The sequence below is a fragment of the Gambusia affinis genome, linkage group LG19 (assembly GCF_019740435.1).
Source record: "Gambusia affinis linkage group LG19, SWU_Gaff_1.0, whole genome shotgun sequence".
NCBI classification, from domain to species: Eukaryota; Metazoa; Chordata; class Actinopteri; order Cyprinodontiformes; family Poeciliidae; genus Gambusia; species Gambusia affinis.
The window spans coordinates 24,345,111-24,357,189 of record NC_057886.1 but is presented as its reverse complement, the minus strand read 5'-3'; the positions used below and the strand labels follow the sequence as shown (position 1 = coordinate 24,357,189).

The window sequence follows — 12,079 nt, the reverse complement described above, 5'->3', positions numbered from 1 at the left end:
GTTTTCACATTAACAATCAAAAAAGGATTGTTCTCCATTGCCAGTGGGGTATCTGTACTGGGTATCTGTACTGGGTATCTGTACTGGGTATCTGTACTGGGTATCTGTACTGGGTATCTGTACTGGGTATCCTGACCGTATTTCCAAAATAAGAAGCAGAATGACTTGCTTGGATCAAAGCTTGTGCATGACCGCATGAGCAGCTCGACGTTTGTAGGATCAAGAAGAACAGAGGAGTGTGTGCTGGTGTAAGTATTATTGCTTTGCTTTCTTTCTGTTTAGTGAATTTTGAGTGATTGTTCATCCATTTGAAACTCTGTGCATTTTGTAGTCTGATGAATGGAACATGTAGATTTAATTGAGTGGAATACTGTTTCATCAACTGTTTCAGTATCTATGATAAATATATACTGCATTAAAAAATATATTACCATTTATTTATTTATTTATTAACATTTTGTTGGCGGGAATGGATTTGCTGTGGAGTCATGTGGAGTGAAACATTTTGCTGTGACATCACAGTGTTGGAGGCATCGCGGCTCAAACACCTGACCTCATCCAAAAAGATGACATGAACTTCTTACTTCCTCTGTCTGTTGTAGTAGCTGATATATTGTGGAAATCCGGTAGAAATGATGCACTAATGGAGTCAGAAATACTCTGCAGAGAATCAATCCAAGTGGAAGACGCCATGTTTACACAGAAACAACGCGCCGCCAGGCTGCTTGTGAGACTTGCGGCCATTTGGGATTTTCTAGGTCGGTTGTGGGCGGAGCTTGGTAAGGTCCATGGTCCCTCAGCAGTGTGGACAGTCAGTTGATCAGAGCAGCACTGAGACGTCTCTCCTCTTTGCTCACATTCTCATATTGATGGTTGGTGTCCTGTCCCCTGACCTCTGACCTCTAACCCTCGGCCCTCTGAAGGGCCAACCAAGAAGCCGATTCTTAATGGAGTCTGAGTGCAGCAGTTCACAGCTTCATGGATCTGCAGACAACCATAAAACCAGCTTTTCTGCTGAGGAGCTTCAGGAGCTTCAGGAGCTTCAGGAGCTTCAGGAGCTTCAGGAGCTTCAGGAGCCGGCGTTACAGCAAAATCTGTGACCCAACCTTTTCTGACTGCAGGGGGCGATAGAGGGCAGGTACGTGTTGAAGATCAGCAAGAAGAAGAGCATTTTGTAAACTGCATAAAAACTGAAACATCTGGGATTGTAAACTTCACGGCTCCTTTAGTACGATCGCATAGACAGAGAAAATAACGTTTTGGCGCAGCGTCGCACTGACTGCCTGTGTGCTGTTGTTAAAATATGTAAACCAACTGCAACCTAAATATATTTAAAAATAATTAAATGGATCATTTTAGTTTAATTACTAAAATCTATGTCTTAAACACAATTCAAATTAATCAAATGAATTAAAATTATTCGGTTTAATAAAATCTTAAGGTTTATTTTCAATCTAAAATTTATTTTTTCACTTGAAAAAAGAAATTTTCAAGTAAAGTTTAAATTATGAGAGAAGAGGAAGAGCGTTCAGAGGAAGAGCAGCTGCAGGAAGCCAGACAGGAACTTCCTGTCGGTCACTGACCCGTCCGAGTCCTGGTAGTTGACGTTCAGCCTCTTGGTGGAGCCCAGCAGCTCTGGAAGACACAAAACACGGATCTGGATCAGCAGGACGTCAGACGGAGCCGGAGACTAAAACCTGTTCACACGACTAAGTCAGGTTTATTTCAGCCCTATCATCACAAATAATCCAAAACTACTGACAAAAACAAGCAATATTTTATATTCAAAAAACCTTTCTGCTAAATTATTGAATAGATATACAAGCTAAAAAACAAAGATATTTATAGTTTTTAATCTTCAGGTTCTTCATCAGATTGGAGGAAAGTTCATCTGTGAACTTGACTTTAGCATTAGCTGCTGCATGTTTGGCATTGAGATGCTATTTTAGGCTAGCATAGCTTTGCTGATAGGCTAACTCCTCATAGCACAACTTGAACACAACAACAATCTTTTCCAGCATCCAATCAGATCGCTTAGAAGCAGAAATCAATCCGCAGTGGGCCGAGAGAAGCAGCTTCATAGCTGTTAGCGGATGTAGCTGGAGCGTCACATTTACAGGTGGAGAAGAAACTGGGACGTTACTGGATGTTTCTGTGCGTCAGAGTTATGGACGTACCAGAAACAAAATACAATTGTTCCTCCTCAGGACTTTGTGATAAATACATAAATTTACAGTGATTAAGCTAACAGGTCAGTGGCGCTAACGTTAGCCCCTCTGTCCTGCTGTCTGTCTCCTGCGGAGCGGCATAGTTAAAGCACCAGGTCTTCCAGCAGACGTGATCACGCCTCCAACAGTCGGAGTGCTGGAGGAGTCGGCGGGTTTCCCGCTGGGATCACTCAGTTTGCTGCTTTGATAATGACCTGGATTTTAGGATTCCTGGGAATAAATCAGCAGAAAAACACGAAGCCAGACACGAGGCGCAGCAGAAACAGGAGGGGGAGGGGCTGAGAGCAGAAAATAAAAAATAAATACTGCTGAAAAATAAATCCATATTATTACTATAACCCAGCCTGAGCTTCACTCTGAGCTCAGACTCTTCATCAGTCAGTCGCTCATCTTCATCCCCTTGCAGCTGCTCAGACTCGCTAACAGGAAGTCACTTTGTGATTGTTTTTGACTTTATATCCAATCAGAGTCGACCTGAAAACGTCTGACTCAAAGTTCAGCAAGTCATGAAAATGGAGGACATTATTGGTTTGAAAGGCTCAAAGACAGCGGCCATCTTGAAACATGGCCATCATCCTGAAATCCAAGTGGCTGATGGGAAATCTGAGAGACATGCAGTGTGAGGGGTTAGCATGCTAATGCTAGTGCTTCTCCAGAGGACTCTGATGCCATTTCCTGTTTGGATTGAGGCTTGTTCTGTGGGTCACTGTGAACCAGAACCAGAGGACAGAACCAGAACCATCACTGAGGCTTATTGTGTGGGTCCGTCTGTTTCCAGAACCAGAACCTCTGGACCCGGCCCGCGGCTGCAGTTATTTCTGCTGCAGCTCTGCTGCCACAAGAATGCACCGCAGGCAGGAGGAGGTTCTGGTGCCGGCCCGTTTGGGCTGAAACAGAATCTCTAGTAAAACGTCTGCAGCCTAAAATTAGACGGCTCTGATTACAGGTCTGCAGAACTTTTTTGTTTCTGGGTTGGACCGGAGACAAAGAAGCGGAGCGGTGTGGTTCCGCTGCAGACCCAACTCCGTGGGTTTGCTTTTCAAGGTTCTGACAGTGCTCCAATCAAAGCACTGTCAGAACCAGCAGCTGAAGGTTCACACAGCAGGAGCAGAACATCATGGCCCGGTCCGGACAGGAAGTTCTGATCAAACGTCTCAACGCTAACGCTGCTTTGGTTTGGGCGAGTCAGCTTCCTGTTGGACCGGTTCTGGCTAAACGGGTCAGAACTTCCTCTGCAGCAGTGAGGTTTGAACTTTGCTCTGAGGGGTTCCTGCTAGATCCAAGGTCCAAAAGTCACCAGTACGGCCCGGAGGAACCAGAACCAAGGACCAAATCAAAATCCAATCAAATTTTATTAGTCTAGCACATTTCAGTATCAAGGCATTTCAAAGTCTTTACATCGAATCAAACAGAAACACAATGAAACATAGAATCAACAATAAAAACAACATCAAGTCAGATTCCATCAATAAATTTATAATTGATTACGTTTCTAATAAAACTCTAAACAAGTGGGTTTTTAGTTGAGATTTAAAGGAAGTCAGTGTTTCAGCTGTTTTACAGTTTTCTGGAAGTTTATTCCAGATTTTTGGTGCATAGATGCTGAATGCTGCTTCTCCTCGTTTGGTTCTGGTTCTGGGGATGCAGACCAGAACCAGAACCAGAACCTGAGAGTTCTGGAAGGTTGATACAACAGCAGCAGATCTTTAATGTATTGTGGTGCTAAACCATTCAGTGATTTATAAACTAACAGTATTTTAAAGTCTATTCTTTGAGCTACAGGGAGCCAGTGGAGAGACTTTAAAACTGGTGTTATGTGCTCTATCTTCCTGGTTTTAGTCAGAACTCCAGCAGCAGCATTCTGGATCAGCTGCAGCTGTTTGATTGATTTGTTGGACAGACCTGTGAAGACGCCGTTACAATAATCAATACGACTGAAGATAAAGGCATGGATGAGTTTCTCTAGATCTGGCTGAGACATTAGTCCTTTAATCCTGGAAATGTTCTTCAGGTGATAGAAGGCCGACTTTGTGACTGTCTTTATGTGGCTCTGAAGGTTCAGGTCAGAGTCCATCACTACTCCCAGGTTTCAGGCTGATCGCTGGTTTTTAGTTGTAATAACTGAAGCTGTGCACTGACTCTAGATCTATAACTCTAGATATATAGCTCTAGATCTATAACTCTAGATCTATAACTCTAGATTGTTCCTCTTTAGGTTCAAAAATAATAACTTCAGTTTTGTCTCATCCACAGATTTATCTGTTCTAAGCATCTGTTCAGTGATTGGATGGGGTCAAAGGTCACCTGGTGACATCATAATGTAGAGCTGTGTGTCATCTGCATAGTTATGGTAGCTGATATTATTTCCTGTTATAACCTGAGCCAGAGGGAGCATATAGATATTGAATAAGAGGGTCCTAGGATTGAACCTTGGGGTAACCCACATGTGACCTTTGACCTCTTTGATGAGAAGTTTCCAATTGAAACAAAGAAATCCCTGTTCTTTATGTAAGATTCAAACCAGTTAATCTCTGGACCGGAGAGTCCGACCCAACTCTCCAGTCCATTCAGTGAAATGATCGACACTGAGGTCCAACAGAATCAGAACCAGCACTGTGGTTCTCCCACAGTCCGTATTTATATGGATGTCATTGAACACTTTGACTAGGCCAGTCTCTGTGCTGTGGTAACCATGGAAACCAGACTGGAAGGAGTCAAAGCGGCTGGTTTAGTTAGGAAGCTGTTTAACGGTTTAAACAGCTTTTTCAATAACTTTACTGATGAATCAGAGGTCAGAGGTCAGAGGTCGGCCTGTAATTCTGCAGTAGTGATTTGTCCAGATTGTTCTCTTTTATCAGTGGTTTGATTACTGCTGTTTTCAAAGCCTGATGAGAAACGATGAGTTACTATTTGGATCAGATCAGGAGCAACAGGCAGAACTTTCATAAAAATGTTCTAGAGTTATAGATCTAGAACATCTAGACAGCAGGAACTGGAGCTTAACTGACTTATAATTTCCTCTAGGGTTTTATAATTAAGTAGTTGAAATTGGGTCATTTTTCCTGTATTTGTTTTGTTTGGGTTCAGTGTTGGTTCTGACTTTATAGTGGATGTGCAGATTAATCCTCTGATATTTTTAATTTTCTCTGAAAAGAAACTGGAAAACTGGTTGCAGGCAGCAATAGACTGAAATTCATTTGGTAACGTGATAGGAGGGTTTGTGAGCCTGTCAACTGTTGCTAATAAAGCTGGAGCATTGATAATGTTTTTGTTTATGACATCTGCAAAGAAAGCCTGTCTTGCATGTTTGAGTGTTAAATGATAGTAACGTAGTTTTTCTTTATAGATGTCATAATGAATGTGAAGTTTACAGCAGAGTTGTCTTGCAGATCGAACAGTTTGTGCATTTCTCCATGGAGATTTCTTCTTACCAGACACAACCTTCATTTTAATGGAATCAATGAAATCTGAAACTTTAGACTGAAAATCTTTTACCAACTTATCTACGTCATTACAGCTTAAGGGTGAGGAAGAAGAGTAGATTTGATGAAATGTTTCTGCTGTGTTTTCAGTGAGAGAACGTTTTGTGATGGTTGCTGTTTGTCCAAGTGGATTAAAGGACAAACAACTTTCAAAGATAACAGGAAGTGATGCGACATCAGTTACAGAGACACTGGAAATATTCACACCCTTACTGATAACCAGGTCCAGTGTGTGTCCCTGAGTGTGTGTTACTTGTTGCGTTAAACCAAAAGTCTCTAAAATATAGACCAGAACAGAACCAGAACCAGGGACCAGAACCAACATCTGGGCTTTGCTGAAGGGCCCACCGGTTCTGATCTCTGACAGCGGAGGGTTCATGACCTGCTGTGGTTCTGCCTATCCCTCGCTGCTGTTTGATGGAGTCACTCTGAGGTCCGATTGGAGACTCTGCAGCGCCAGAGCAACTGGTGGTATCGCCTCCCTGTTGGACTGCAGACGGGCCGGTTCTGGTCCAACAGAACCAGGGCCCGGTTCTCTATCAGAACAGCTTCTTGTTTCAGTCTGAAACAAAAAGCTGCTGAGTGGCAGTGCTCAGCCACTGGTTGCCATGGTGACTCCCACCTTTTCTGTGAGTGCTGACAGGTTGAACAGAACCAATCAGAGAAGAGAGAGTGGGCGTGTCTCTGCTCTCTGATTGGTCAGAAACCATCTTCATTCTGCACTGAACAGACTGAGTGATGGTTCTGATGGATCAGCTTGGTCGGATCCGGAGGCTCATGATGTTCTGGACCAGAACTGGGCCAATATTCCAGGACAGAGAGAAAGAAGTTTTCAGGTCCAGACAGCTGCCTGGAAGCGCCGGGGCAGAACAATGGCCCCCCTGCACCTCTACTGCCCCATCTGCCCCCGCCCCGCTCTGAGGAACAATCAGTTTGGGACAGGAAATAGGTGGGGGAGGGGGGTTCTGCTCCCTTGTGTCCAGAGTCCCAGTCGGGTTACAGAGCGACGCCCTGCACGCTCAGACGTCCTGGACTCGCTTCCTGACGGGAACGCCCTGAACATGGACCTGGATCAGTGGATCCGGACTCCCAGCTGGTTCTGACCGGTCTGAAACGTCCCGGTCCGCTTCAGCTTCTCGCCCTGACAGAATCAAGCTCTGATCCGATTAGAGACCAGGAGGGAAACGGCAGGAAGGAGGCTGGATCAGAACCGAACAGATCCAACGTCCGAACGCACCGCAGGAATGTAAACAACATAAAGGTCAACGAGGGGTCACGGCTGACAGGAAGGGAGCTAAAGATTTAGCTTGCTAGCCAAATATTTAGGTAGAAATGTAATAGTTTTGAGCTCATTAAATATTCAGTTTGAATCTGTGACATTTATAGATAAATTAATAAATGAATGATCCGCCATGTTGCCTCTTATTTATCACTGAATGACCCAGCGATCAATAACGCTCCAGCAGGGGGCGCCGGGAGCAACTCCAAACATGGTCCAAATGTTCAGGTTTCCAAACTAACGTCAGGATTCATCCTGACCCGATGTCAGCAGAACCTCAACCAGAACCAGATGTGAATAAAACCTCTCCGCTGCTGATGATCCGTCTCCATTTTATGATGACTCTGTTTCTTGCGTTTTCGTTCATTCTGCTAATTAAATGCGACTGTGATGCGTTCACTGACTCCTGGTGCCGTCAGTTCAGTATCACTGCATTTAGATTTACCGACTGGATTCTTATGCTGATGAACTCTGATGTCAATGACGGCAAACTCGCTCAGATGCTTCAAAAACTCCTGGCTTCAGTTCCACACATGTAAGAGGACCGGATCGGCTTTCACCGGATCGGGTTTTATTGGATCGGGTTTTATTGGATCGGGTTTCACCGGATCGGGTTTCAGTGGATCGGGTTTCACCGGATCGGGTTTTATTGGATCGGGTTTCAGTGGATCGGGTTTCAGTGGATCGGGTTCTGTCGGATCGGGTTTTATTGGATCGGGTTTTATTGGATCGGGTTTCACCGGATCGGGTTTCACCGGATCGGGTTTCAGTGGATCGGGTTTCACCGGATCGGGTTTTATTGGATCGGGTTTCACCGGATCGGGTTTCAGTGGATCGGGTTTTGTCGGATCGGGTTTTATTGGATCGGGTTTCACCGGATCGGGTTTCAGTGGATCGGGTTTCACCGGATCGGGTTTCAGTGGATCGGGTTTTGTCGGATCGGGTTTTATTGGATCGGGTTTCACCGGATCGGGTTTCAGTAGATCGGGTTTTATTGGATCGGATTTCACCGGATCGGGTTTCAGTGGATCGGGTTTCACCGGATCGGGTTCTGTCGGATCGGGCTGCTGTGAACAATGTGCAGGTGTTGTGCTGAGAATCGTTCCCTGTCTGGTTCTGGCTGAGAAGTTTGGACTCCATGTTGGTTCAGATTCAATTAAAACTATAGAAATATGTTCAGCTCACGTCTATTATGAAGATTTTCACCAACAAAAAGGTTTTCAAATGAATTGATTGTTCATTTATTGCATAATTTGTGAATAATTACTTTCTGACCCTCAATTACAAATTTGAATCAAGTCCCAGCACTAATTTTCTCCTTCTGGTTCATTTTTATTTATATGGATCTGATCTTCCTCCTCCTCATCTTCCTCCTCTCAGATGCTCTTTTTGCTTTAATTTATTCATTAAAATCGTTGCTCCCTAGAAATCTGTTAAAGATGCAGCTTTAATGAGGAGCTGCAGGATTTTTACCACTAAATAAACTTTTAATGACGTGAGAAACAGGAGGGAGCTGAAGAAGAGGATGAAGATGATGAGGAAGATGATGAAGACCATTAAACCCCCCCCCCGCCCCCCCCCGACCCACCCAGCCTTCATCCCGGCTCCTCACTCGGCCCATGATGTCATCCTGCAGGAATGTTTTTCCTTTCCGACTCCAGGAGAGCTCAGCTTCCCACGCCGTGCTTTTCCAGAAACAGGAAGTGGAAACTGGAGCTTCAATGGTCACTTCCTCCTCGGTCCAGTCGCTGCAACCGGTCAGAACCGGATCAGAACGCCCGGATTCACCTCCGTGTTACAGATCAGAACCAGAACCAACAAAACATCAGCTGTTCCTACTGATGGCGGAAGAACTGGGGGTCAAAGGTCATTGCTTTATTCACGTTAGAGGGGCCTTTTGTTCCCACTGTCACCGTGTGCTTTGCTCAGGTGAGACAGCGGCTGCTGGAGGGAACATCCTGATCGATCATTAATAATAATTTCTGCTTCTGTTTATCGGGCATCAAAGGATCGTCCGGATTTATAAAAATAAAAACTTTGCAGCGTTTTCCGCTGCCTTCCTCCATCCTCCATTTTGTTTCAACAGAGCATTACAAGGAGACAGCGCCACCTTTCTGCAGACAGGTGGCGCTGTTCACATTTGGGGTTTTCTAGTGAAGAATTGAAAAAATGTTCACAGCAAAGCTGACTGGCTCCGCCCACTAGCGCTGCTCCTGAACTTCTCCGTCTCCATTTTGTGACCTTTGAACCCGGTGAAGCTCGTGTCAGATTCAGAAAAACCAGAATGAGTCAAAATGTTTTTGTAAAGCAAGATGGAGGCCAACAGAAAGCAGATTGGTTTTATTTTGTAAAACAAATTAAAGGACATTTTTAATGGATTCGGAAACATAGTAAATAAGAATTGAAACTAAATATTTAGCTAAAATATACTGTTAGCGACCACCAAATAAACAGAACCAACAGAACCGAAACCAAGCTGCTGTCCGGTAGCAGAACCTGATGGGCCAACCGACCCGGCAGGAAGTTCTGCTGCCCAGAATAAACACACGGGTTGGACCCGACAGAACCGGGTCTGAGTAACGATAAAGGCAGCTGTCACACACACACACACACACACACACACACACACACACACACACACACACACACACACACACACACACACACACACACACACACACACGCACACACACACACACACGCACACACACACACACGCACACACACACACACGCACACACACACACACACACACACACACACACACACACACACACACGCGCACACACACACACACACACACACACACACACACACACACACACACACACACACACACACACACACACACACACACACACACACACACACACACGCACACACACACACACACACACACACACACCGTCCAACCAAGCACAGGCTGTTTTTGGTTTGCTAATGAAATACATGGATGAGTTTCTGTAGATCAGGCTGAGATCCTTTAATCCTGGAAATGTTCTTCAAGTGATAGAAGGCCGACTTTGTAACTGTCTGTGAACTAAACCTTTAATCTGAACTAAACTTTAAACTGAACTAAACTTTAAACTGAACTAAACTTTAATCTGAACTAAACTTTAATCTGAACTAAATCTTTAATCTGAACTAAACTTTAATCTGAACTAAACTCTGGGGGGGGGTTAGGGTTAGTCCCTCCACCCCCTTCAGAGCGACCTGTAACCTTTTAACAAACTTGTTTCAGATTCTGAAGCCAGACTTTCCTCTGCCTGTAACGGACCAGAACCAGAACCAGAACCAGAACCAGAACCAGAACCAGAACACAGACGCTCTCTGCGGTTTCTCACATGTGGTTTTGGGTTTACAGAACCGGGTTTCTGCAGAGAGCTGACTGGACACGCTCTTGATGACCCAGATAAAAACATCTGGGAGACAAAACGCTGCCTACAATACCCTGGAATAACCTGGAATACCCTGGAATAACCTGGAATACCCTGGAATAACCTGGAATAACCTGATCCTTCCCAACTGAAAGATGTTTTCTGGTTCCAGAACCGAAACTACAACAGGAAGTTCAATCAGAACTTCACATCATTTAAAACCAAACCCCAGAACCAGAACCCAGAACCCGACCCGTCTGGACTCACTGTTCCTGCCGGTCCTCAGCCGGGTCAGCAGCTTCTGGGTGGACAGCAGGTCTCCGCTCTTCACCGCCTGGAGAAGCTCCTGCTCCTTTCCCATCCTTGTCTTTCTCCTCGGGTCAGACCGGACCGGACCGGACCGGACCGGCTTCAATAGGATCCCTCCTCCTCTTCCTCAGAGCTTCATCCTGAGCAGCAGCCTCCTCTTCCTCTCCTGGAGGACCTGAGGACCTGAGAGAGGACAGGCAGCAGTGAGGAGGAGGAAGATCAAATCATCAGTCTGATCTTCATCTTCGTCTCCGGAGTTTAAACACTGCAGAAAAAGTTCTGGTTCTGATCACATCTGGACCCGGATGGAAGAGATTTAACCCTCCAGCTGAACAGGAAGTTGCAGTTCGTACCGCCATCTTTAAATCCTCCTGAACCCAAAAGACCCAGAAGATCCAGAAGATCCAGGTGGAATCACCGCTAACAGTGACAGTTAAAATTAATCGATTATTGGTTAATCAGTTGGTGTTGATTAATCAATTCCAATGATTAATTGATTGTTTGGATAAAATAAATAAAAAATTTGGCTATTTAAACCCTTTTTAACACAATATTACCCATTAAAAATACACATGAACAAATAATTTGTCTCTTATTTTAAATCAGAAAATCAACATTTATTGCCTGAAAGTCACAGCAGGTTTCCATTAGGAAGCATTTGATCATTGACAGCAACAGATTTACAGAAAAAGAAACTTTTCTTTTTTCAAGAAAAATGCTGAGATTTTATTTATCTGTTTTCCTCTCAGCTGATCGTCTTTTACTGATTCTGCATTCACCAGTTAATGATTAATCAATTTCTATATTAGCTGATTATTTCATTAATCAGATTAATGTTTGCAGCTCTTTGCTAGCTCCATCCATCTTCTTCCTCTTATCCCGGTCGGGTCGTGGGGTCAGCAGTTTCAGAAGGGAGGCCCAGTCTTCCCTCTCCAGTCTCTTCTTCCAGCTCCTCCAGGAATCCCAAGGCGTTCCCAGGAATCCCAAGGCGTTCCCAGGAATCCCAAGGCGTTCCCAGGAATCCCAAGGCGTTTCCAGGAATCCCAAGGCGTTCCCAGGCCAGCAGAGAGACATCGTCCCTCCAGAGTGTCCTGGGTTTCCCCTCCTCTGGTGGGACATGAACTCCTCACCAGGGAGGCGTCCAGGAGGCATCCTGACCAGATGCTCCTCAACTGGACCCTCTTGATGTGAAGGAGCAGCAGCTCTACTCTGAGTCCCTCCTGGATGACTGAGCTTCTCTCTCTAAGGGAGAGCCCAGACACCCTACGGAGAAAACCCATTTCGGCCGCTTGTATCCGTGATCTCGTTCTTTCGGTCATGACCCAAAGCTCATGACCATAGATGAGGGTGGGAACGTAGATCGACAGTCGATCTCCCGCTCCCTTCTTCCCCCATTCGTGAACA

At 45.0% G+C, this 12,079-nt stretch overlaps 1 protein-coding gene across 5 annotated transcripts in view; it reads right to left on the bottom strand.

The window, feature by feature from the left end:
* Positions 1–12,079, bottom strand: part of LOC122821625 (caskin-2-like) — a 33,084-nt gene that overhangs the window by 17,806 nt on the left and 3,199 nt on the right. For all 5 annotated transcript variants that reach the window (XM_044099714.1, XM_044099715.1, XM_044099713.1 and 2 more), the window contains exons 2-3: positions 10,634–10,858; positions 1,584–1,635 (exon numbers count right to left, since the gene is read on the bottom strand). In XM_044099714.1, coding sequence (XP_043955649.1) covers positions 1,584–1,635; positions 10,634–10,727 — 146 coding nt within the window. In that variant the 5' untranslated portion in view covers positions 10,728–10,858. The remainder of the gene's footprint in view (positions 1–1,583; positions 1,636–10,633; positions 10,859–12,079) is intronic.